At 44.8% G+C, this 26,641-nt stretch overlaps 1 protein-coding gene across 11 annotated transcripts in view; it reads left to right on the top strand.

Annotated features, from left to right (window-relative positions):
- FBRSL1 (fibrosin like 1) overlaps positions 1 to 26,641 on the top strand; it is a 554,269-nt gene that overhangs the window by 337,018 nt on the left and 190,610 nt on the right. For 9 of the 11 annotated variants that reach the window (XM_081966852.1, XM_081966849.1, XM_081966857.1 and 6 more), the window contains one exon: positions 11,239 to 11,268. The exons of the other annotated variants lie outside the window; for them this stretch is intronic. In XM_081966852.1, the coding sequence (XP_081822978.1) occupies positions 11,239 to 11,268 (30 nt within the window). The remainder of the gene's footprint in view (positions 1 to 11,238; positions 11,269 to 26,641) is intronic. 11 annotated transcript variants of the gene reach the window in all.

The following is a 26,641-nucleotide window of genomic DNA, read 5'->3' on the forward strand; positions in this document are numbered from 1 at the left end:
GAATACCTGACGCTACCCTTTGTAAAAATAGGGGGACCTTCTTGTCCATGACCTGCACCCCATTTAGTCATTTAGCTTGGTTCTTGAGTTCAGCAGCCAGTACATCAGTGACCTTTCCAAACTCACCTCCCTATTCCAGTGAATCCTGTCAGTCAGAGCTCTCTACTCTGTGTCGCTTATCCCTAAATTGAAAGCGGTGGTTTACTGCGGCCGTAAAAGGCTGCCCGAAGTACATTTTTTTAATACGACTCCACGAACTTTGTCATTGAAAACGCGATAGCCTTGAATTGGAGAGCACGGCGGAAGGGCTATATAATTTGATTGCCTGTATTAATCAGCTGGAGTACAACGTATAAAACCAGTAATGCAGAATTCTGACTGCGGCCAGATAACCCTCTTGTGAATCTCCGGAAGATTTATTCTCCATCATATCATTCATTGGACGTGAAAGTATCTTAATTGCCATTGGTAGGGTTGTTTGTGTGCGTTTCCCTCCCTCCCTCACTTGGGTGGAGAAATACAGCCAGGGTTGCGGGAAGAGTTTATTCTTTGAGAATCCCTTGTCTAGGAAAAATGGATGTTCTTGCTGTGAAAGGCCAAAGTCTTGTTCTTTTAAGGGTTACATCCATAGGTGGGCTTCAGCCGGTTCGAACCGGTTCACCCTAACTGGTCGTGGAAATCGCGGATGGTCCTGCTCACCCACCCCGGTTCTACGTCGTCCTATTTAGGCACGTTTTCAAGCCATGGGCATGAGTGCAAGCCACGCATGCAATCAAAGCGCATGCACAGACAGCCAAGCGCATGCCTGGATGGGGTGTATGGGTTGACGCGCATTTGTGCATTCACATTTGTGAACTGGTAGGGAAAGTGAGTGAATACCATCCCTGGTTACATCATCATCATCGTATTAGATATGGTGATGATATTTGAGAGAAGAAGATGGGGTCAACCTATTCTCCAAAGCATCTGAGGGTAGGACAAGAACCAATGGGTGGAAACTAATCAAGGAGAGAAGCAACCTGGAACTAAGGAGATATTTCCTGACAGGGAGGACAATGAACCAGTGGAACAGCTTGCCTCCGGAGGTTGTGAATGCTCCAACACTGGAGGTTTTTAAGAAGAGATTGGACAATCGTTTGTCTGAAACGATATAGGATTTCCTGCTTAAGCGGAGGGTTGGACTACAAGACCTTGAAGGTCTCTTCCAACTCTGTTATTCTGTTTCATCATCAACGTTGTAATGCTGCTGCAGAAAATTATTCCCACAAAATAAAATAAAATAAAATAAAATAAAATTCAAAATATATAAAACTAGCTAGATACCCATGTGATCGGGCTATGCGGGAGAAATCCTGTTCAATCCATTGGTTCAGTGGTGGTTGGTGATTGAAACACGTAAGGGAAATATTGCTGCCGCCCCCTTGAGTCCGGAAGCAGTTCCATAGGTGGAAGGCATAGACATTTTGGTGAGGTACCGACATTGAGTTACTGTAAGGAGCCCCAGACAGTTCCTGATTGAAGGAGTGGAACGTCTGCCAGTTTGAACTGAGATAACGGAATGTGAGGCAACTGGCAGTTGGAACAGAGTTCTTTTCAGGTGGGAAGGGGGAGTAGAATATCTAACTCCTTAGCATCAGCGCATGTTAATATAAGGCAACTGGCAGTTGGAACAGAGTTCTTTTCAGGTGGGGAGGGTGAGTAGAACTCCTTAGCAGAGCGTGTTAATTACTGTATAAGAAATACTAATGATCTGATGGTCATTTCCAAAAATCCTTTCTTAGCGAGCACCTAGAAACCAAGAGGAACATGTGTGCCAAATTTCAAGGTTGTAGGCTTTATGTTTCTGGAGATTTCGTGATGAGTGAGTGGTACTTGCCTTTTATATATATAGATATGTCTTCATGTTACCGACTGATTGATACAATTTCTGGAAGGGGCAGCGATGGGATTGGGACTCTCAGTGAGAAGGAATTGCAAAAAAGCTTCAAAAGAAATTCTGTTCATTTTTGCTATCGCTGGGTTGTTGTTTTATTTCTCGAAGAGTTCCCAGGATCCCTGCAATGAAAAAAAACACACAAAAACAGTAAAAGTGCATGTTTTCTATTGAATAATACATGCTGGTGAAGTCCCCAAACAGAGCTGTTTGATTGGCAGGGATCACTGAGAAATATTTATATGTACTCCACACGGAGTAGGAATAGATTTGTGTTTGCTTGTTTGTTTGTTTGTTTATTCAGTTTCAATACCGCCCATCTCCATCAGTTACTGAGGGCGGCTTGCAATTCAATGTAAATACATACTCATTTGTTCTTATCTGTCTATTTCTATTTGTCTATCTATCATCTTCTATCCTTCCTTCCTTCCTTCCATCTACTTGTCTGTGTATCCAGCTATCCATCTATCTTTCTTTCTTTCCTTCCTTCTTTCTTTCTTTCTTTCTTTCTAGCTAGCAACTATCATCCATCCATCCATCCATCCATCTATTTGCCATATTTCTATCTGTCTCTCATCCATCCATTTATCCATTAATCTGCTTGTCTGTCAATATCTGTCTATCTATCCATCCATCCATCCACCCGTCCTTTTGTCTGTCACAGTATATTTCTGCCTGTCTAGACAGCTAGTTATCATCTATCATCCGTCCATCCATCCATCCATTTGTCTGTCAATCTGTCTGTCTATCTCTGTCTCTGTCTATCTATTTATCTATCTATCCATCTATATCTATCCATCCATTTCTTTCTTTCTATTTCTCTGTCTATCTCTATCTATCGATCTATCTATCCATCTATATCTATCCATCTGTCTATCTCCATCCATTTCTTTCTATATATCTGTCTCTCTCTGTCTCTCTCTCTCTCTCTCTCCATCTATATCTATATATCCATCTATATCCCTCAATCCATCCATTTCTTTCTATCTATCTGTCTCTGTATCTATCTATCTATTTATCCATCCAACCAACTAACCAACCAACCAACCAACCATGACTACCTCTATAAACCATAACTGCATAAACCCCAACTGTTCCAGACTTTCTGTAGAAGCTTTGTGGCCAGAGGAAGCTTGACCCTTGGCCTCCCCCAATCCTTTGTCCAGCTCTTCAATGTATGGGGAGAGTTTCACACGTACACACACAGCCGTGTTTCTCTCAGGACAGATCCCCGGTGTTACATATTCAGAGAATCCCATTATTTGTTTATGTACTTATTTGGTGAGTTTTATATGCCCAATGACCACATTTGCTGATCCAAGGGAACACTTTGATTCCAGCATCCTTCCTTCCCCTTTCCTCCCTTTCTCCTATCTTCTTGTGGGCAAACATAGACACACCTCTGTGTGTGTGTGTGTGTGTGTTTTCCACCTCCTCTCATATTTCCGCCTGAATTCTTTTGCGACAGAAGCAAACGAAAATTACGGCAGGGTTTTTAAGGTCTGCTTCTCCCCTTGTCATGTCGCGAACTTCTTCCGAGCAGGGAAAATGGCATCGCGTCTCCCAGGAAGCACCAGACATTTCGACTGTTGTCTTGTTAACAGCTTGTCAGGAAACCTACATTTCAGCCTGGCTAAGTTTATATCTCACACACACTTCAACACACACACACACAGAGAGAGAGAAAGAGAGGGAGAGAGAGAGAGAGAGAGAGAGAGAGAGAGATGCCCACAATTGCTTGCATCTTACCCAACGAGGCAAAAAAAAAAAAGAGAGAGAGAAAGAGAACCAAGGACCACCTTGCTGGAAATTATGATTTTTACAAGTTCTGACATTTTCCTAAAGGGTTGCGTTGCTCACACTGTTATTTCCTCCACCCAGCTCACTTGGGGTAATACTCTGCATTTGTAGCAATGGAACATCAGAGCAGCGTTTTGATTCCTTGCCTTTCAACACGTTATTTGAATTATTTAAGGTGTTTTGATGTCGGCCGGGGGAATTTATAACAAAGTCCTCCCCAGCTTTTATCTCGCAGCGGCAAGCACAACAGAAAAAAAGGTGAATTGGGCCTCCCTCCCTGCCTCCTTTTCCTTCCCCCCTGTTGCAAGCCTATCTCCCCCCCATCCCACCCACCACCTCTCTTCTTCTCCTTCCCCCCCTTCCCACTTTGCTTTTAATAGATCCTGGGTTTAACGTGTCCAGGGACTTCCTTTTATGTTCTACAGCTTGCCATGACTTCTAGCATTGCTGATTAATTTACGAAGATTAAGGAAAAGAGAGGCAGCCACGGTGGTGGGGACACACACACACACAGGGGTAGTTGTGTGTGGGGGGAAATGCAGCTGGTCCTTTAGGAATTGACCTTGATCTGAAAAGAGACTTTTTTAAATAAAAAAAATAGTGTTTGAAAATGGGAAGAAAAGAGGAGAAGGGGAGAGGAAAACCAGCTCCTCAACACCCACAGAGATAGGGGGAAGGGGATATAAGCTGGGGAGGGGGAGGGGGGAGAGAGAAAGTGTGTGTGTGTGTGTGTGTGTGTGTGTGTGAGAGAGAGAGAGAGAGAGAGAGAGAGAGAGAGAGAGAGAGAGAGAGAGAGAGAGAGAGATATTAGGTTTAGGTTTAGGTTTAGGTTTAGGTTTATTTGGATTTATATGCCGCCCTTCTCCAAAGGACTCAGAGAGAGTCCTTTTTATCTCTAAATAAAAAACATAGAGAAAAAATATAGAGAAGGAGAGAAAAAACACAGAGAAGATAAAAAACATAGAAAAGGAGATTGAAAGAGAGAAAGAGAGAGAGAAATAGAAAAATAGAAAAAGTGTGTTAGAGAGAGAGAGAGAGAGAGAGAAAGTGCTTGAAAGAAAGAGAGAGATTCAAAGCAGGAAAAAGAGACAGATTGAGAGGAAGAGAGACTAAGAAAAACAGATTTAGAGTTAGAAAAAGAAACATAGAGAAAGAGAATGAAATAGAGAAAGGGGGGGAAGAGAGAGAGAAATAGAAAAAGTGAGAGAGAGACAGAAAATGATTGAGAGAAGAGAGATTGAAAGCAGGAAAAAGACACATATTGAGAGAAAGAGAGACTGAGGAAAAGAGATTGAGAGTGAGAAAAAGAAACAGAAAGAGATTGAGAGAGAACGAGAGAGAGAGAGAGAGAGAGAGAGAGAGAGAGATTTGGAGGGAGGGAGAGGGGGGGAGAGAGATGGTCAGGTGCTGTCCAAGGTGCTGGACTTTAACAAAAGGCGACTCCAGGCGGCTTACAATCACTCAGTAAAAACACCCCTATAAAACATTAAAACAATAAATAGAGACATTAAATTTGAAAATAAAATAAAAACCAAGATTGACAGAAAAGGAGTGAAATATGGCCAAGGTCTGATCTGATCCATCAGTCACCTCCAAAATTACACACACCCATTGGGGGGGGGGTCTCAGGCCAGTTGGCAGAGCCATGCCTTCTGCCGTCCAAGACGCTAGTCCTCAACAACCTGTATTCCTTCAACAACTTTATTTGTTGTCAAATTTATACAAACCCCATCCTCCTCCGCCTTCCACCCCCCCACCCCCCCAAAAAAATCTGGCTAAGTGACTCTGGGCAGCTTACGCTACAGATGTTGATATAAAAACAATGGCCGATATAAAAGCCATTCAAACACACACACCCCAAAGTTAAAGAAGGCTTACATGAACAGGGGAGAGTTTTTGGGGGTGGGTGGGTGGGTCTTCTCTGTCCTAGAAAAAGTGACAGATCAGAGCCCTGAGCAGAGTCAAAGAGCTGGTCGCATCGGGGTGCAAAACCTCATTTATGGGGACCCTGCCTAAAGCAGCATCCAGAAAACAAATTGGGGAGGGGGATCAAAACCTAGAGGCATTATTGACCCTCTGAATTAAGCCCGGCTGCCTCTGTGTGTGTGTGTGTGTGTGTGTGTGTGTAAGACCCCCTCCTCTGTTCATGCCCTTAACAGCTGCAGCTGTGCAGCAGGGGGGGGGGAATAGAAGGGTGGGGGTCTCTGCCTTTCTATGCGTGGGTTGCACTGACATATGCTGCCAAGTGAAAAATGGACTGGGGAGGGGGTTGCGCTAAAGGAAGGAAATTTCTGCCCTGGGGGCTCAATCTGTTTCTTGCAGCTCTCCACTCCCCGCCCCCTTCTGTCCCTTCCTCTCTCCCTCCCTTCCATCAGGAGCCGGAATGGAGTCTAGCTATGGGGAGGCCCCAGGTTTAATTTCATCAACCTGTCAAAGAGCTACTGAAGCCAGGGATCTCTCTCTTTTGCCTGGGGCGAGTTCAAGTCAACATTACATTTCCCTCCTTCCCTTCCTCTCTTTTTCCCTCTCCCCCTCTCTCCCACCCACCCTCCCCTCAAACAAAACAACAACAACAACAATATAACCTGACATAACAATAATTGAAAAGAAAAAAGTTTGGTTCATTGACATTGCAATACCTGGTGATGCATGAATTGAAGATAAACAGCAAGAAAAAATCACAAAATACCGGGACTTGCAAATTGAGGATGAGCGACTGTGGAAAAAGAAATCATGTGTCGTCCCAATTGTAATTGGAGCCCTTGGAGCAATACCTAAAGGGCTACCTACTCGCTATTTGGAAAGTCTAAATTTACCTGACTTGAACATTCTGACTCTACAAAAAAACGCCCTACTTGGAACAACTTATATCCTCCGACCTTAACAGTTCCTAGGTCCTTACTTAGGACTCGAGCTGTTGAGCTACCAACCAGCCCCAAAGGCTGCGAATCACACCAAAGATTAACCAAATAATAATAATAATAATAATAATAATAATAATAATAATAATAATAATAATAATAATAATAATAATAATAATAATAATAATAATAATAATAATAATAATACGTTACGACGTCCTTGGCCCCTGGGTGGGGCCCGACACTAGTAATCAATGCCAAATCCAGTGAAACAACTGGCCGCTGTGATACAATCGTATAATAATGATGATGATGATGATGATGATGATGAAGAAGAAGAAGAAGAAGAAGAAGAAGAAGAAGAAGAAGAAGAAGAAGAAGAAGAAGAAGAAGAAGAAGAAGAAGAAGAAGAAGAAGAAGAAGATCACCCTACTTGGAACAACTTATATCCTCCGACGTTACCTTAACAGTTCCTAGGTCCTTGGTTAGGACTCGAGCTGTTGAGCTACCAACCAGCCCCAAAGGCTGTGAATTTCACCAAAAATTTAATAATAATAATAATAATAATAATAATAATAATAATAATAATAATAACAACAACAACAACAACAACAACAACAACAACAACAACAACAACAACAACATCTCTTGGCTGGTTCTTTTCCCTCCCTGAGCTGCAGCAGCAAGCAGCTCAACCTTCCTTGCCAGCAGGAAAAATAAATGACTGGAGGGACCTTAAGCCATGGCCAAATTGCAGCCATCAATCAGGGCTCCCCTCTGAGGAAGCTTGGCAATCGTGTGTCGTGGGTGGTTTTTCTTTTTTCTTTTCTTTTTTCTTTTGGCAGTTTGGGAAGGACGCGTGATGTGTGGAAGCTGCCCCGGGCCCCATAGTCTCCTTTGTCTCCTGTCTGTTTGGCTCATGATTACGCTGGCCCCCATCTCCTCAAACCTCTGCAGATACAGTCCTGGTACGGCCTGTCTCACTGGTATAGGCTGTCCTGCTCGAGCAGCAGGTTGGACTAGATGACCCTCCCCCCCCCAAGGTTCTTTACAACGCTGTTGGAACTCTTCTTCATCTTAGCAATAGCACTTAGCACTTAGACTTACTATATATACCACTTTACAGTGCTTCCCAGGCCTCTCTAAGCAGTTTAAAGAGTCAACCTCTTGCCCCCCAACAATCTGGGTCGTCATTTTACCCACCTCGGAAGGACTGAAGGCTTAGTGAACCTTGAGCCAGTCAGGATCGAACTGCTGGCACTGGGTAGAGTTAGCCTGCAATACTGCAATACTTACTTCTTTCTTTCCTTTTTTCCTTCTTTCTTTCCTCCCTTCCTCCTCGGTTTATTTTTTTTTTGTTTTTCTCTTCCCTTCGCTTCTCTTCCCCCCCCCGCCCTTCCTTCTTAAATTCCCCTTTTGCTGAATGGAGGATTACACTTGTCATTACTTTTAGAGAGGAGGGGGAAAAAAAACCCAGGCCAATTAAGATCTTCTTTAGAAACATTTTTTGGCAGAATTATGCGGCAATTGGCACCGTTCTCCCGTAATCCCTTTACAAGCCCTTATGAACAAAATACAATGGACTGTTTGCAGATTTCCTTATAAACAGGGAGAGCTTTAACAGCCTGGAAGAAAATGCAGGTAATTGAGGCTTTTATCTGTCAGAGCTGTCTGTCCTTGACATTCTCCAACTTTTCTTGAGCTGTGTATTTTGACAACGGAGCTTTTGTCCCATTGTGGTTAAAAGACGGAAAGGAACTCTACCCCTTCCCTCCCTTCTTCACCTGTTAAATTCCTGGGGTGGGGGAGTGTACATCTTTAATCAGAAAGCAGCTATTTAGTGTTTTCTTTCTTTTAATAAAGAGCTTAGATAACATTAGAGAAAAAAAACTAAAGCTAGAAAACCTGAAACGGGTTGGGTCTCCCATTTTAAAATCTGTATTTAGATATTCAATACCATACAAGCGGAGAATAAGAAATTAGGAGTTGAATTCAGAATTCCGCATCCTGAGAAAATAAAACAAATGCAAGAATTGTCAACCTCGCCTTAAAATCTGGCCTGCAAAGAGTGGAGAGGTGAACTATTTAATGGAGAAAGAGGCGAAACGTACGAAAAACGGTTGCAGGAATTGAGTACGTCTAGTCTTATAGAACTGTAAGTCTTACAGTCTTAGAAGGACGCGGTGGCTCAGTGGCTAAGACGCTGAGCTTATTGATCAGAAATGTCGGTAGTTCAATGGTTCGAATCCCTAACACCGCGTAAGAGTGAGCTCCCTTTCCTTGTCTAAGCTTCTGCCAACATAGCCGTTGGAAAGCACATAAAAAATGCCAAGTAGAAAAATAGGGACCACCTTTGGAGACCACGGAGACGTCTTTGGACAACGCTGGCTCTTCGGCTTTGAAATGGAGATAAGTACCGCCCCCTAGAGTCAGGAACGACTAGCACATACATGCGATGGGAACTTTTACCTTTCGTCTTATGAAAAGAAGTACTACGGAAGACATGTAGCAGTCTTCCAATGTTTGAGAGGCTCCTGCAAAGACTAGGGGTGGTCAAAATATTTCCCAAAGCACCCATAGACAAGATGAGAAACAAGGGATGGAAACTAACTAAGGAGAGAAGCAACCTAAAACTAAGGAGGAGTTTGTAAATGGTACCCTGGTTCCCCCCCCAAAAAATAAGACCTCCCCAGATAATAAGCCCAATTAGGCTTTTGAGCGCATGCGCTAAAATAAGCCCTCCCCTAAAATCTGTAAATGCATGTGCAGCCAGTCCCTACCACTTCCTGGGGGAAGGAGGGAAACATGCCCTATGCACCCCACATGTACCTGCCATCCATGCGGAATGGTTTCGCGGAGTCCGCTCCCGCCAACCCTAGCTAGAGCACCCCTTCTCTTAGTGGCGGTCGCAAAAAGAGCAGGCTGCCCAGTGACGCTAGGGCTGGCGAGAGTGTGCCAGAAACAGAGACAGAACTTCTGGCCCTCTCTAGATCTGCTGATCTGCGGGCGAGGTTAAGGGGACCTCCTGCACCTCCAAAATAATAAGAGCTCCCCAAAAATAAAGCCAAGTGCTTATTCCAGGGGTCAAAAGAAAATAAGGCCCTGCTAATTTTCGGGGAAACACGGTATACCCTGACAATACACTGTATTCAAAAATGTTTATGGATAAAACTTTACCAAAAGAAAGGAGGCAGGGAGGGAGGGGGAGAGAGGGAGAGAGAAAGAAAGAAAGAAGGAAAGAGAGAGGAAGGAAGGAAGGAAGGAAGGAAGGAAGGAAGGAAGGAAGGAAGGAAGGAACTTAGATGCCAGTGAAGGTCTCTTTCCATTCTCCTGTGGAGCCTGTCACCAAATTGTATTTCTATCCTGGTTTCCCACCCACCCACCCTAAGCCTAATTCACAACATGGGTGTTATTCCGTTGTCAGAACTCGTCTCCCGACGATTCCAGAACCCATCTGACTGATGCAGCGATAACTGCTGACTCAATCCCCTAAGGAAATTGATTGGCCTTTGGGTGGGTTTTGATGGGAACCAGACTGTGCAATTGCTCTCCAAGGAGATTGTAAAAAGAGACCTGGTAGTTCAGGATTTCTCTCCAGGGTTGGATCTTTTGACAAGGCTACCTGAAAGGGTGTGTTGATTCCTATCCTTTGGCTAAAACCATCCAGCTGGAGAGATGGCTCTTGTTGAGCGAGCGAGCGCATTTGCATTCGAGGGAGAAACTTCCGCGTTTAATGGAGAAAACCCCCCTGCTGTTCGGAGGTCATTTTCTCTGCCCGGATAGCAATCCAAATAGCGCTATTTTTTTCTTTTACGTGGCGAGGTGGTAATGCTTCTCCCGTCTCCAGCGACTCAGTTCGGTGCATCTTGAAGTATCCCAACCTGTGATTATCCTGCCATATTTGCGGCTGAAAACATGGGTGGTTCATTTGGCAAGCTGGTAAATGTGTTTGGTGTAAAAACGACTCGAAGGCCTTCCTTGCGCTTTATGGGTGTTGGGGGGGGGGATTGAATGCAGAGGTACAGGTAGATAAGGGCCAATTGCTGTTGGTGTGGCTTGTCGCTCGCCAGCTCCTCCAGCAGCCGAATCAGAGGAGGAGGAGAGGGCGTGGGAGCCAGGGTCAGAATCAGGGCAATCTGGGAGCTCTGAGGGGGAAGAGGGAATGGAAGTGGCAGAGAGAGAGAGAGAGAGAGAGAGAGAGAGAGAGGGGGAGGCGGAGCTTGGGCCATCCGTCAGCCCTCAGATGGAGAGTGGCAGTAGGAATAGAATTCTTTTCAGGTGGGGAGGGGGAGTAGAACGTCTAACTCCTTAGCATCAGAGCGTGTTAATAATAATATAAGAAATACTAATGATCTGATGGTCATTTCGAAAAATCCTTTCTTAGCGAACACCTAGAAGCCAAGAGGAACATACGTGCCAAATTACAAGTTTGTAGGCTTTACAGTTGTGGAAATTTTGTGAGGATGCGTGAGTGGTATTTCACTTTTATATAGATAGATATATCTTTGACACAAGGATTTTCTAGAAGAGAGGAAAAGTAGAGGATTTAGTGGGGAATTACACCTGGGTGCACGTGATTTTTTCCCCCCTACCAATTATAACTGAACCTTTCTTTTCCTTTCTCTTTTTTTTTCCAATTTACAGTGTGACAGCGAGAGCGATATTGACGATAAGGTAAGACTTCTCCTCTTTACTTACAGTAATAATTTTAACATCCTCTGTCGTCGTCGTCGTCCCCAAAAGTAGAAATGAACCAAACGATGATACTTTGTTTTCCCTGTCCTACGGTTGGGTTTTAAAAATATTAATTGCTGGGACCCTACTGAGCTTTCGAACGCTACTGAAGTTGTCTTTTGTTTTGAGCTTCCTTGTGTGTGATGCACACGCTTGTCCCCCCTTTAAACAAAACCTGCTTGTTGCTAACAAGAATCAATTCCTGGATGAATGAGCTCTGATTGGAAATGAATTCAGGGCCACGCCGGTGCCTCTGTTGTCTTCCTTTTGGAGCAAGGCTTCCTACCGTCATGACTTGCAAAGCAATATTTTATTTATAAGGGCTTTAAACGTGTCAGTTTTTGTAATGTAGTAAGCAGATGGACAACCAGGGACCTGCGTTTGCAGTTGACGCTGTTAACTTGTCACGTTATGTCTTGGCTCTGTGCGCAACAAATTATCAGTTCATTATTATTATTATTATTTTACTTTGGGGGGTTTGACAGCTGCTTTAGCCCTCGCGAGAGGAGAGCCAGGGGTTTTAGGGGGCGAGAAGGAGAAAAGGATGTAGGTGTAAATGTGTGTTTTAATCCAGCAATTGTTCGGACCGAGGCTTCCCAAGAGCTCGAAGCAAACTCCTTGTCCTGACAAAGACCCCTTTTATTAATTGACCCTGAATTCTGCTCATTCACATCCAGCAAAGTCTTTCGAGGGAGGATTTACGGTCACAGACCTTATCTGGCTTGGAGAGCTGCCAGGCCGATATCTGCAAAACTTGGCAAGGAGTCTCGGAGAGTCACGAACCAATGAAGCGAACTAATTGTCTCCTGCAAACTCCACTCCCCTTTCGCTCTTCTTCTATTTCCTTATCGGGACAAGGACTCGGCTTCGTGCTGCTGGGGAAGCCTAGGTCATAATAGAGCCAGGGGTGGAGCAAAAGGAGGGATCAGCCCAGAATCCCTACATAGTCACAAGAGAACTAAGTCCACCCCTTCTCGTGTGCCGTTGGCCCTTATCTAACTCTGCTATGTTAGTTGAGAAGATTCCTGTGCACAGGCTATAAGCAATAAATCAGTTTAATAGAACCTTCAAGGATGGACCTGTTCTTCTGCACCTGACAAGGTCTTCCAAATCATGATCTGATACTAACAACTGAAGAGGTCCTCATTGGTGGTCCTTTGCTATTTTGGGGACTTCCTTGGAAGTCTTCTCTGTTATCTTTAAGACCCTCTGATCCGCTGCTGCTTTTAACGTGCCTGACTGTGCTGTGTGCTTCCTTTCTTTATTCCGCGTATTCTCTTTGGGTTGGGGGATACTTCACTGGCCTAGCTGCTCTCCAAAAGCCACGGATTGAAAGCTGGGCTTAGAAACGCCTGAAACAAATAGACGGAAAGTGTGTCCCCCCCCCAACTCAGTAAAAGCACAACAAGAACAAATATATACAGGAAGATCAGCCAGAGAGAAAGTTTAAATAAACAGAGCGATAAAAGCACCAAACCAGCGCCAATCATCCGTTAAAAGCTTTGGAAAACGAGGCGACCTTAATCTGTCATCTCAAGGAAAAGTGTTTGAATGGCTTGCGTAGCTGGGATGTCCAAGAACACAAAAATGGCTGAGCCACCCAAGTTGCCGAATTTGGCTTTTTGTGTGTTGTGTTGAGTAACATTGCTTTTGTCTGCCTTGTTTGAGAACCCATGGAAAGAGGCTAAGAAGGGACCGAGGTGGGCCTCACTTCTTTTCCTCTTGAAACAGAATAGCAGAGCTGGAAGGGACCTTGGAGGTCGTCTAGCCTGTCCTCCTGCTCAACTAGGAAAACCTATACCATTTCAGACAAGTACCTGTCCAGTCTCTTCTTAAAGACTTCCAGAGAGAAACTGTTCCACTGATAAACTGTCAGGAAACTTCTCTATATTTCTAGCTTGCTTCTCTCCTTGAATGCTTTCCATCCGTTGCTTCTCCTCCAACAAGCTTCTTCAGTTCTGAAGAAGATGCTTGCAAGAGCATCTTTGGATAAACTCAAGGCAAATTCCTCTGAAGCTAACAGCTAAGTCCTACGTTTGTGTGAAAACTAACTGAAGAAGCTTGTTGGATGAAAAGCGAAATGTCTTCAAGGAAAAACAAAGAAAGTCCAGTTGCCTCTTGGGGGAAAAAAAAGCACCTTTGGGACAACCTTGACCTGGATGACTCAGAATTTCCATAGACATTTGCCTTGGGTTTGGCTGGTATCTCAACTGTCTTAACTTTAGAGAAGGGAATTGAGTGTTGTATTGCTCCACTTCATATGGGTGATATTTGAGAGTTATAGTCTTGACCCATTAATGAAAAGCTGGAGCTTTTGAGAATAGAATAGAGTAGAATAGAGTAGAATAGAATAGAATAGAATAGAATAGAATAGAATAGAATAGAATAGAATAACAGAGTTGGAAGGGACCTTGGAGGTCTTCTAGTCCAACCCCCTGCTTAGGTAGGAAACCCTACACCACTTCAGACAAATGGATATCCAACCTCTTTTTAAAAACTTCCAGTGTTGGAGCATTCACCATTTCTGAAGGCAAGTTCTTCCAATGATTAATTGTTCTCACTGTCAGGAAATTTCTCCTCAGTTCTAGGTTGCTTCTCTCCTTGATTAGTTTCCACCCTTTGCTTCTTGTCCTGCCCTCAGGTGCCTTGGAGAATAGTTTGACTCCCTCTTCTTTGTGGCAACCTCTGAGATATTGGAAGACTGCTCTCATGTCTCCCCTAGTCCTTCTTTCTCTTAAGCTAAACATACCTAGTTCCTGCAACCGTTCTTCCTATGTTTTAGCCTCCAGTCCCCTCATCGTCTTTGTTGCTCTTCTCTGCACTCTTTCCAGAGTCTCCACATCTTTTCTACATCGTGGCGACCAAAACTGGATGCCGCATTCCAAGTGTGGCCTTACCAAGTCCTTATAAAGTGGTATCAACATTTCACAGGATCTTGATTCCCTCTGTTGATGCAGCCTAGATCCGCCTGCTTCAGGATCCATCCCACCCTTCTTTCTTGATTCCTACAGGCCTAAATCCAGGGATCCCCTTGATTGAGTAGAAAGCCTATTTCTCAACAGGAAAGTGCGTGCGTTTATTTGTAGCAACGAAGACAGTTGTATCCTGGTGATTGGCAGGTGGCCTCACCGTGTCGTGTCAGCTGGGTCGGCTCCCAGTTGTGAACGGCGCACACGAAGGGCCTAGGGACTTCAAAAATGTAGCTTTGGAGACCGGAGTCGATATTTTGAAAGAAGACCAATTCAAACTTTGGGAGTGTGGATGTCTCAAGTAAGCACATCACCAAGGCAACCTTTGTTTTGCTTTGCCAGTCCCCCTTCTTTTCCATAACCCAACGTTTTTTTTTGGGGGGGGGGGGGTGGATGATCTCACAGTTTTTAGAAACCCACCATAGTTTGATAATGAGCACATTTGGATTGTATTCCAGCTGGACATCAGGTTCCAGCCGCTGTACCCTCTGGAATTCTAATTTCCCTTTTTTTTTTTTGCTTTGAGAGAAAAGGAAAATGAAAGTTGGATTTGCTTTGGAAATATCTTAATATTCCCTTGAAACGTACTGTTCCTTAGATCCGCAGGAAATTTTCACACATTCTTCCCTATTTCTAGGAAGAAGAAAAAATGCATCCTCCAAATGTATTATACCTTGCTGTTGTTAAGTTGCGAAGTCGTGTCTGACCCATTGCAACCCCATGGACAAGGTTCCTCCAGGCCTTCCTGTCCTCTACCATCCTCTGGAGTCCATTTAAGCTCATGCCGACTGCTTCGGTGACTCCATCCAGCCACCTTTATTCTCTGTCGTCCCCTTCTTCTTTTGCCCTCCATCGTTCCCAGCACGAGGCTCTTCTCCAGGGAGTCCTTCCTTCTCACTAGGTGGCCAAAGTCTTTGAGTTTCCTCTTCAGGATCTGGCCTTCTAAAGAGCAGTCAGGGTTGATCTCCTCTAGGACTGACCAGTTGGATGGCCTTGTAGTCCTTCTTCTTTTGCTCTCCATCGTTCCCAGCATGAGGCTCTTCTCCAGGGAGTCCTTCCTTCTCATTAGGTGGCCAAAGTCTTTGAGTTTCCTCTTCGGGATCTGGCCTTCTAAAGAGCAGTCAGGGTTGATCTCCTCTAGGACTGACCAGTTGGATGGCCTTGTAGTCCTTCTTCTTTTGCTCTCCATCGTTCCCAGCATGAGGCTCTTCTCCAGGGAGTCCTTCCTTCTCACTAGGTGGCCAAAGTCTTTGAGTTTCCTCTTCAGGATCTGGCCTTCTAAAGAGCAGTCAGGGTTGATCTCCTCTAGGACTGACCAGTTGGATGGCCTTGTAGTCCTTCTTCTTTTGCTCTCCATCGTTCCCAGCATGAGGCTCTTCTCCAGGGAGTCCTTCCTTCTCATTAGGTGGCCAAAGTCTTTGAGTTTCCTCTTCGGGATCTGGCCTTCTTACTATCCCACCCTCTTCAGCCTTCTTCCCTTCAGATAGTTTGGAAATTAACCTCAGGTAGTCCTTGATTTACGACAAGTTACAACAGCGCTGGGAAAAGGTGACTTATGACCGTTTTTCACAGTTACGACCATGGCACCGTCACCCTATGGTCACACGATCAAAATTCCGGCACTTGACAACATCACATTTACGTCATTCCCGGAGTCACACGATCCCCTTTTGCGACCTTCTGACAACCTGAGTCAACAGGGAAGCCCGATTCGTTTAGCAGCCGTGGGACTAACTGAATAACTGCTGTGGTTCACTTCCCAACTGTGGCCAAAAAAAAAAGGTCAAAGCTCACTGAACAATTGTCTCTCGTAGCAACAGAAATGGTGGGCTCCATTGTGGTCGTAAGTCGAGGACTACCCATAGAACCCCGTCGGTTATCGAACCATCGCCCCGATTAGATGAAGGGCGAGGGACTCGGGGCAATGTTGAACTTCCTTTTTTGATTACGTGGCTGTGTCCCGTCAGCTGGCAAATCTCTCCGCCTGAAATACGCACCCATATAGATGGATGCCTTTCCTTTGCTCCTTCCAACAGCATTAACAGATAGCAATTACCCTTCATTTTTTAACAACTATAAAGTCTCCATTAATTCAAGATTTATGTAGTTATAGCATTTAGCACAGGAATAACACCACAGAGAATTGGTTTATACACATGTAATGAGAGTGCTCACGGCATACTTTAGTGAACATTAACATAATGGCGTAATATAAAACATCAACAGTTCTTCTTATTGTCTCTTACCTGCTTTCGCGTTTCTAGGAAAATGTGTGTCGGGGGGCGGGGGGGGGCAGATTGTTCATCTGCTTGGCTAAACGGCATCCTGTCCCAGGTAAATAAATAAATAAAAACCGGAGGCAAAAAGTCAAATCACCCCCGAAACAAGGCAACGAGGGATTTCTTCTCCTCTTTCCTCCATAACGGGATTGCAAATTTTGCTAAGACCCGAACAAGTGCTGGTATTTAGCCGGTTTGGAGCGGTTTGGGTGAACCAGTCATGTCAACCTGAAGGTGAGCAGCCCACCCGCGTCAGCGCTGTGCCATCCTATTTAGCCACGTTTCCTAAGCTGCGTGCAAGCTGTGCATGCAAGCAAAGCACCTGCGTGAGCAAAGCACGTGCGTGGGCAAAGCACATGCATGGAAGGCTTGCGCGCATGGCGTGGAAAGCTCGCCGTTTCTGTGTGCGGCGAACCAGTGGTAAAATTATGCAAAGCCTACCTCTGACCTGAACCTGTGAGGTGTAGCTTGTGGCTGGGAGATAGAAGGGCTGCCCAGATAGCCCTCAACGTACAGCCAAAACTGAGACCGAAATCTCTGTTGTAAGTTGCTGCGGTCGTAAATCAAGTCACCCCGGGATTGGTGAACGATTTTGCAACCATTCTTACCCTAAAGGACAACCAGGGGTGGTTGTTAAGTGAATCACAGGGTCACTAAGTGAATCCACCTTCCCGGATTGAGGGAAGCCAGCTGGCGAGGTTGCAAAGGTGAGACTACAGGACTCTACAACTGTTGTAAATGCAACCTGTTTGCTTAGTGTCAACAGTTCTAATTGCAAAGGCGAGCCCTGAAATACTTTTCTTCCAAGGTGGCCATAACGTGGAACCATCATTTAAGGAACGGTCCTATGTCGAGGACTACCCCTATGATGATTTCCTTCAAATGACACCCCTTGCCCTCCTTCATCCCCATGGGATGCTTTGCGTTTTTGAAATTCCACCTTCTTCAAATTCCTTGTAGACAGAATAAGAGAACACAGCATATCAGAGTTGGAAGGGGGCCTTAAAGGTCTTGTTCAACTCCCTGCTCAGACAGAACACCCTATAGTAGATCATCCTTTACACGTAGTTGTCCAGTCTCTTCCCAACAGAACAAGATGACCAAAGAGATACCTGATGGGAAAGAGGCAGAATATCACACTGCCTCCGAAGGTAGGTTCACGGCCAAAATTATCAGAAGGAGTTGAAGCTGGACATCAATACAATACAATACAATACAATTGCAGAGTTGGAAGGGACCTTGGAGGTCTTCTAGTCCAACCCCCTGCCTAAGCAAGAAACCCTATACCGTTTCAGACAAATGGCTATCCAACATCTTCTTAAAGACTTCCAGTGTTGGAGCATTCACAACTTCTGGAGGCAACTTCTGTTCTACTGATTAATTGTTCTAAGTATCAGGAAGTTTCTCCTCAGTTCTAAGTTGCTTCTCTCCTCAAGAAGTCTAGAGATCTTTTAAAATAATTTAACAGCGTTGGAAGGGACCTTGGAGGTCTTCTAGTCCAACCCCCTGCTTAGGCAGGAAATCCTACACCACTTCAGACAAATGGATCTCTAATCTCTTCTTTGAAATTTCCAGTGTTGGAGCTTTTACAGCTTCTGGAGGCAAGCTTGATTAATTGTTCTCACTGTCAGGAAATTTCTCCTTAGTTCTAAATTGCATCTCTCCTTGATTAGTTTCCACCCATTGCTTTTTGTCCTACCCTCAGGTGCTTTGGAGAATAGTTTGACTCCCTCTTCTTTGGGGCAACCCCTGAGATATTATTATGTCTCCTAGTCCTTCTTTTCACTAGACTAGACATACGCAATTCCTGCAACTGTTCTTCATGTTTTAGCCTCCGGTCCCCTAATCCTCTTTGTTGCTCTTCTCTGCACTCTTTCTAGAGTCTCCCCATCTTTTTTAGATCCTGGCCACCAAAACTGGATGCCGTATTCCAAGTGTGGCCTTACCAAGGCCTTATAAAGTGGTATTGACACTTCACGGGATCTTGATTCTATCCCTCTGTTGATGCATCTTCTTCAAACAGAATCAGAATGACCCAATAACAGACTTGGAAGGGACCTTGGAGGTCATCTAGTCCAGCTCCTGCTCAAGCAGGAGACCTTATGCCATTTTGGACAAATGGTCGTCCAATCTCTTCTTGAAAACCTCCAGTGATGAAGTCCTTCTCGTCCAGCCTCCTCCTCAAGCAGGAAACCCTGTAACCATTTCCGACCAACGCTTCTCCAGTCTCTTCTTTTTTAAAAAAAAGCTCCAGTGTTGTCATATCCACAACTTCCGGAGGCAACTCCCTTGTCAAACGCAGCTGGAATCCTTGTTGCCCTGCATCTTTGGCAGCGGTTGACTTAATTTGGGGGCTTACTGCTTCTGACAGTTTATTGGGGAAGCCAAATGGGCTTTCATCTCCAATAATAAACAGCCCACCCGCCGGTCCTTTGACAGAGCTAATGGTTTTTTTATACCAAAAAAGGAGAAAGGGGGGGGGGGGGAACGGACAGACTTAATGTTTCGGCTGTAGCAATCACCGGTTCTGATCCCCTTAATGAAATTAGATTAAGTGCACCTGGGAAAATGCTGAGATTGCACATTGCCTTCATCACCTCCTTTAATTTAAAACCAATTTGAGGGGAAAATATTCTCTGAAGCCAGAGCGAATGTGGCAGGAGAGGGAAGTTGGAGGAGGGAGAGGAGAGGAGAGGAGAGGGGGGGCGGGAAAGGAGCTTTAACATCTATCTGGATAGCTGCTGGCACTTCTAATTCCTTTTCCCGCTGTCAGGGTGAAATATTAAGTCTTAAGAAAGAGAATTTTAAAAGACTTAACTTGCAAGAGCTTCTGTCGTCTCGCTCTCAAAAAAAAAGCAAGGAACACATTTGAAAAACCAGCCCAAGGACACTGCCTGTCAATCGGTAGGTCTTGTTTTATCGCTGCCTATAGGGGAGGGAGGTCTGGGGATTCCAGGGGGCAGAATTGGCCTGATCTTTATGCTCCTGAGGGAGAGAGACCCCCTCCTCCTTAAAGTCTTTGGTTCCCTTCGAAATGGATTGTCTTGTTGGATGGGACTGTATGTAGAAAATTTTTCAAATTACGTGAATAGAATAGAATGGAATGGAATATGGGATGGAATTGAATGAAATGGAATATGGAATGGAATGGAAAAATTGAATGGAATATATATTTATTTGTTTATTTATTTATTTGATTCAATTTATCAGTCGCGCCCTCTCCGCGAAGGGACTCGGGGTGACGTACAATCAAATATAAAGGCATGTGGCATGGAGGAGGTAAATACATCAACAATTAACAATACAAAGTAAAAGCCACAAAGTTAAAATAAATAACAATAAAATTAATACAATTAAAACAATTAAAATACCCAAAAGATTTAAATATACAGTTTAAAATTGCCAGGGAGGTTATAAGTTCTGATTAAGCCAGGCCGGCTAGTTGGAACAGGTGGGTCTTGAGTTTCGTGCAGAAGGAGCGGAGATCCGTCGTTATCCTGATATCTGGGGGGAGGTCATTCCAGAGGGCTGGGCCCATCACAGAGAAGGCCCTACTCCTGGGTGCCGCCCTCTGGCACTGCCTAGTGGACGGCACCCGGAGGTATATAATAGAATGGAATATGGAATGGAATGGAATATGGAATAGAATGGAATGGAATATGAAATGGAATGGAAGAATGGAATGGAATGAAATAGAATGGAATGGAATATGGAATAGAATCGAATATGGAATGGAATATGGAATGGAATATGGAATAGAATAGAATGGAATATGGAATATGGAATGGAATGGAATGGAAAGAATATGGAATGGAACGGAATATGTAATAGAATGGAATATGGAACGGAATATGTAATAGAATGGAATATGGAATGGAATATATAATAGAATGGAATGGAATATGGAATGGAATATGGAATGGAATGGAATATGGAATAGAATATGGAATGGAATGGAATATGGAATAGAATATGGAATGGAATGGAACAGAACAGAACAACAAAGTTGGAAGGGACCTTGGGGGTCTACTTGGCAGGAAACCCTACACCACTTCAGACAAATGGTTGTCCAACACCTTCTTAAAAACTTCCAGTGTTGGGGCATTCACAACTTCTGGAGGCAAGCTGTTCCACTGATTAATTGTTCTCACTGTCAGGAAATTCCTCCTTCATTCTAGGTTGTTACGTATGTCCTGGAAAGTTTAGGAAAGATTGCTTTGGGAAGACCAGCCCAAAGATAGGGTAGACTGGCATACGCTCCCTGGTGTAATGCCCTGGTGTTCTCCAAATAGCAATAGCACTAGCAGACTTATATACCGCTTCCCAGTGCTTTCCAGCTCTCTCTTAGTGGTTTACAGAGTCAGCCTCTTGCCCCCCAACAATCTGGATCCTCCTTTTACCAACCTCCGAAGGATGGAAGGTTGAGTTAACCTTGAGCCGGTGGGACTTGAACTGCCGAACTGGGAGGCTGTGAACAAATGCTTTGGAACTCGACTCCTTGGCAGGCAGCAAAGGATTTGTTGAGTTGTAGAGCAAACATCTGGAGAACATTAGGCTGACTGTCCTAGCATAGACAACTTGTTAATGCTTATCAGTGCTTTTCTTTGTGGCAGCCGCTCAAGCATTGGAAGACTGCTATCATGTCAGCCCTTAGTCCTTCGTTTCACTAGACTAAAAGGTAAAGGTTCCCCGTGCACATATGTGCTAGTCATTCCCAACTCTAGGGGGCGCTGTTCATCTCTGTTTCAAAGCCGAAGAGCCAGCGCTGTCCGAAGACGTCTCCGTGGTCATGTGGCTGGCAGGACTCAACACCGAAGGCGCACAGAACGCTGTTCCCTTCCCACCAAAGGTGGTCCCTATATTCCTACTTGCATTTTTTACGTGCTTTCGAACTGCTCGCTTGGCAGAAGCTGGGACAAGTCACGGGAGCTCACTCCGTTACGCGGCGCTAGGGATTTGAACTGCCATACTGTCAACCTTTCTGGTCAACAAGCTCAGCCTCTTAGCCCCTGTGCCACGACGTCCCTTTTTCACTAGACCAGATACTCTCAATTCCTGCAACCGTTCTTCATGTGGTTTAGCCTCCAGCCCCCTAATCATCTTCTCTGCCCTCTTTCTTTCTATCTGACTGTCCTTCTTACAAGAAGCCTTCTCAGATTCTCTCCGCCACAGTTGCCGGAATCGAACTGGGGACAAATCTAACGATGCAGCATTGCGGGTCACGGAAGGCAGCCTGGCTCCCTGGAATGGAAGCCATGATTTTACAAATAAATAAATAACACCGACACTTCGTTGGTACCAAAGATGGTTCTGCGTGGCCTTGTGGGCCTTCCGTTGTTATCTTCACTCTACTTTCCTGTCATGTTGAACTAGTTCATAGACATTAAAAAAAATGCAACTGGAAGAGTTCCCTGGCAGCTACTTTGTTTATGGGCCGCTCTTTTAGAAAAAGAAAGAAAAACAGAAAGAAAAGGAACCTTGGTTGGCATTGATCCTCCTTTGCGTTATAGCCCAAAGTAACAGCTGTATAATTAGCAGAGTGTAATGCAAGCCATGGAGCAGGTAGCGAAAGTCAATGAGTTTTTATTGAGGTTGTAATTCTGCAAGTGACAGGGCACGCAGGGACACTCTCCTCCCTCCCTCCCTCCCTCCCCCCCTCTCTCAATCTGTTTGTCTTTCCCTCCTTCTCTGTCCCTCCTTCCATCTCTGTGTCTCTTTCTGTCTCAATCTGTCTCTCTCTCTCTTTTAATCTGTTTCTCTTTGTCTCCCTCTCTCTATTTCTCTCTCTCTCTCTCTCTTTCAGTTTCTCTCTTTTTATCTGTTTCTCCTTCCCTCCTTCTCCTCCCCTCTTCCTCCCTCCCTCCCTCTCTTTCTCTCTCTTCTAATCTCTGTTCCTCTTTCCCTTGCTCCCTATCCCGCCCCCTCCTAATTCTTCCTCCCTCCATGTCTCTCTTTCTCTCTGTGTCTCTTTCAATCCCCCTATCGCTCTTTCTTTTAATTTATCTCTCTTTAAATCTCTGTTTCTCTTTCCCTCCCTCCCTATCCCGCCCCCTCCTAATTCTTCCCCCCTCCATGTCTCTCTTTCTCTCTCTGTCTCTCTCAATCCCCCTATCGCTCTTTCTCTCAATTTCTCTCTCTTTAAATCTCTGTTTCTCTTTCCCTCCCTCCCCCTCCTCTTTTTCCTCTCTCCATCCATCTCTTTTTTTTTCTCTTTCAATCTCTCTCAATTTCTCTCCCTTCTCATCTCTCTTTCCCTCCCTCTCCATTCCTCCCTCCCTCCACCTCTCTTTTTTCTCTTTCCCTCCCTCCCTCTTTTTCCCTCCCCCATAAGAGGTGGTCACCTCTTATGACCTTCTGACCAGCAAAGTCAGCAGGGAAGCCCAAATGCCCTTAACAAGCGGGTTGCTAACTTAACAACCGTGGCAAGAAAAGGTCGTAAAATGGGGCAGAACTCACTGAGCAACTGTCTCGCTTAGCAACAAAAAATCTTGGCCTCAGTCATGGTGGCCATACCTTGAGGACTCCCTTTGCTGGGTTATTGGCTTATCATCCAGTTTGTTGACTTCTGTACAGAACACCGAAGTGATGTAATTTGTGCTCTATGGAGATGCATTATAAGGAGGCGGATTAATGGCGAGCAGAGAGCAGATTTAAGGAGCAGACTTTTCATCTGCTTTCCTGGGAATAACAGCCATTTGTTTATGGCACACTAGGTTTTATTCTCCGTGTGTAGTGCTACTAATCCCCGTGATGGAGGCCAGGCCTCTCGTGATAGCATGAGGTTTGCAGATTCTGGAGGGAGGCTATAGGCGCCTCCTACTTTGGATAGCTTAAGAAGAAAGTTTGACACAAGCTCATATCCACAGTGTGTGTGTGTTTGTGTGTGTTCCAGCATAACTCTGGAACGCCTCGAGCAATTTCAACCAATCTTGGTACACAGATGACTTACTCTCTGGAAACAAATGCTGTGGGGGTAAGACGCCCCTAACACCCCTCGGGGTGCGTGTTCTGTTAAGATATAGCCTGTTGTGTCTTAAAGTGGCTTCTACTGTACTGCCATAAAATGGCTTCTACTGTGCAGCACAGTGGAGTTGCCATGGTAATGGCTTCACAGTACTCCAGAATAGGGATCCCTCTGGTAAGGGGGAAAACCCAACATTAGAAAAGTACGTTCTCCCTAGTGGTGGAGGCAGCATCCAGATTGGGTTAACCTTCATCCAATTATATTGAGGACTGGGTCTTGTAATGTTGTTTAAGCTCCGCCCCTGTTGCTAGATAGATCCCAGCAATGCCAGGTTATCAACTAGTTTATCATAACGGGCTCTCAACCTACCACAGCACAACCCACACAAGTTGCGAAAAGGATAACACTCAAAAATATCTCAAAAAAGAAGATCAAGCTAAATCCAGAAACGAATCAAAATCCAAAATTTTCTTTGCATCTCGTCTTTCTTTCAGTTGGAGATCCTTACATACTGGATGCGCCTCGTATTTTCATCGGAACATCTTGCAAACCCAGCGTGTTTTCCTTGACAAGTGGAAATGGCCCCCACTGGGTCAACTTTGGCCCTTAACGCTAAGCTTTTGTTTTGTCTTTCTTGAAGGGAGGGGGGGGAAATTAGTCAGGAAACACTGCTAGTATGAATCTAAATGTCATGGCAGGTCAACCCTGAAATCGAATTAAATTGGCAACGTCGTGTTTTTTTTTTTTTAGTAAGAAAAAGAATATACTCTTTAACTTCGCTCCAGTACATTATCCAAATGTTCCAGTTTAAAAATAACAAGCTTGATTGAATTTAATCGGTTATAAAACTTCAGCCATTCAACCCTGCCCATTATCTTGAAGAGAGGCCAAGATCATTGGGATTTTGGAAGAGGTTTCACTTGGATCCTTCAAAAATGACAGACAACGGTTGTGCTATGCAAAATCCTATCCAGAGGTCTGTCTGTCTGTCTGTCTGTCTGTCTGTCTGTCTCTCTCTCTCTCTCTCTCTCTCTCTCTCTCTCTGTGTGTGTGTGTGTGTGTGTGTGTGTGTGTGTGTGTGTGTAACCTTTTCTCTTTTTTGACAGCCAAACTGTCAGCCAAGCAGAAGGAAAGGGAGGGGGGGTTATCTTTGCAAGGGTTGCCGGTCACATTCTGATTTATTTGACAGACTTAGTAATAAAATAACTATTTGTCTAGTTCTTCCTGATCTGGTCCATAGCAGAGCTTCTGCCAAGACCCAGAAAATTTTGACTAGTCAGGAAATCGCAGCTATTTTGGCGTCGGGAGAGCCCAAAAGCGATCTTTGAAAAATAAGATATTTTGGCGTTTCCAAAATAATTCATCGCTGTGATGTGGACATTTTCCACACCACCAACAAAGTCCTCTTAAGGGATAAATTTACCAAGGGGAGGGGAAAAAAGGGCGGGTGGGGGTGGGAGGGAAGGAGGGCAGGGAGGCAATCGAAGAGGAAAAAATAATAATAATAATAAAAAGGCCCGTTCCAGATTGCTTGCAGATGTATCCTGTAAAAATAATTGTTTTTCACTGGATTTTAATGTTGCTTTGACTTTGTAAACATAATGCTTAAATGGTTTTATTCAATAAACGTGACCCGCCCAGTAATTGCTTGCAGCCCCTTAAATGAGGAGCAGCTTTCGCGAAGTCTCTGCAGAGTCTTGGAACTGCGTTAAGCCGTAGCCTTCAGCAAAAGCTTGTTTGAACCCAGGCGGCTTGAGGAGGGATGGTTTAAAAGGAGCGCTTTTGATTCAATGAAGTACGAAACATTGATGATGCTGGACTTGAACACAAGGTCTTTGATCTGCTCCCCCCCCCTCCTTCCCTGCTGGAGCCGAGGTTCCAAAAGGATTTTGTTTGGGATCTATTAAGCAGGGGCGAAATGCTACCGGTTCGGGCCGGTAGTAAAAAAAAAAAAACTTCAAAAAGTTTTTTTTAAAGTTCCCACGATCACGCGGCCCAGCTGATTGTTGCACAGCTGATTGTTGGAACTTTAAAAAAAAAACTTTTTAAAGCATTTTTTTACTACTGGTTCGGGCAAAATGCTAAAAAAAAGTTTAACAAAAGATTCAGCTGTGACAATCAGCTGTGCCACGCAATCGTCGGAACCTTTGTGTGTGTGTGTGTGTGAAGTCCAGCTGCTTTTGCATTTACGTGTGAGTCGGTTGTGTAGCTTTTGTGTTCTTTTGGTGTAAAGTGCGATGGTTTTTTTGAGCTCTCTGTGAGGTTCCTGCTTGTGGCCCGCCCGGTCACATGACCACCAAGCCACGCCCACCAAAAACACGATAGAGTCAGGATTGATAGTCAGCAGGCCAAAATAATCTCACTTCCAGGACTACTCTTGTTGCGGTGCACCTCAAAAAGGCCTAACCCAGGAGTCAGCAAACTGCGGCTCTGGAGCCTCATGTGGCTCTTTCTTCCCTCTGCTGCGGCTCCGTCACCGGTCGACGCCACAATTTTGAGAGGAGCTTCCGTTGAGGGGGGGGAGAGAGAAACACTGTGCGCCAGGGGAAGACTCTATGGCAAGGGGAGGGTTTTCCAGTTGTCTCCACAATTGATAGGGCTTTCGGTTAGGACAGGTAGAGGAAAAAGGACGCCGCGCTAGGAGGAGACTCTATGGTGGGGAAACTGAACTTCCGGTCATCTCCAGAACTGAATGGAGAACTTCCGGTTAGGAGTTTTGTGGCTCCCGGTGTTTTCTTTGCTGTGGGAAATGGGTCCAAACGGCTCTTTTGAGTGTTTAAGTTGCCGACCCCTGGCCTAACCCAAAGTTCTCCCTTTTCTTGAAATGCCATTTTATTTCCGGCTAGCAGAACAAAGCCTGGGGTGGGTTCCGGCCAGCATTACTACCGGTTTGGCGCGCACCTGCGCATTTGCAGCTTAAAAAGGCCTGCACATGTGCACAACATCATAATAGGGGGGGGAAATGGTGAAGATTATTCTGCGCATGCGCAGAACGAAAAATCAAGATGGTGGCTGCGAGGATAGAACCGGTTTGGCTGCTTGTTCAGCCGAACCAGTAGGAACCAGCCTCTGGCATTGGCCTTTTGACAACAAAGGAAGCT

Source organism: Natrix helvetica, assembly GCF_964273705.1.
Source record: "Natrix helvetica genome assembly, chromosome: 14".
NCBI classification, from domain to species: domain Eukaryota; kingdom Metazoa; phylum Chordata; class Lepidosauria; order Squamata; family Natricidae; genus Natrix; species Natrix helvetica.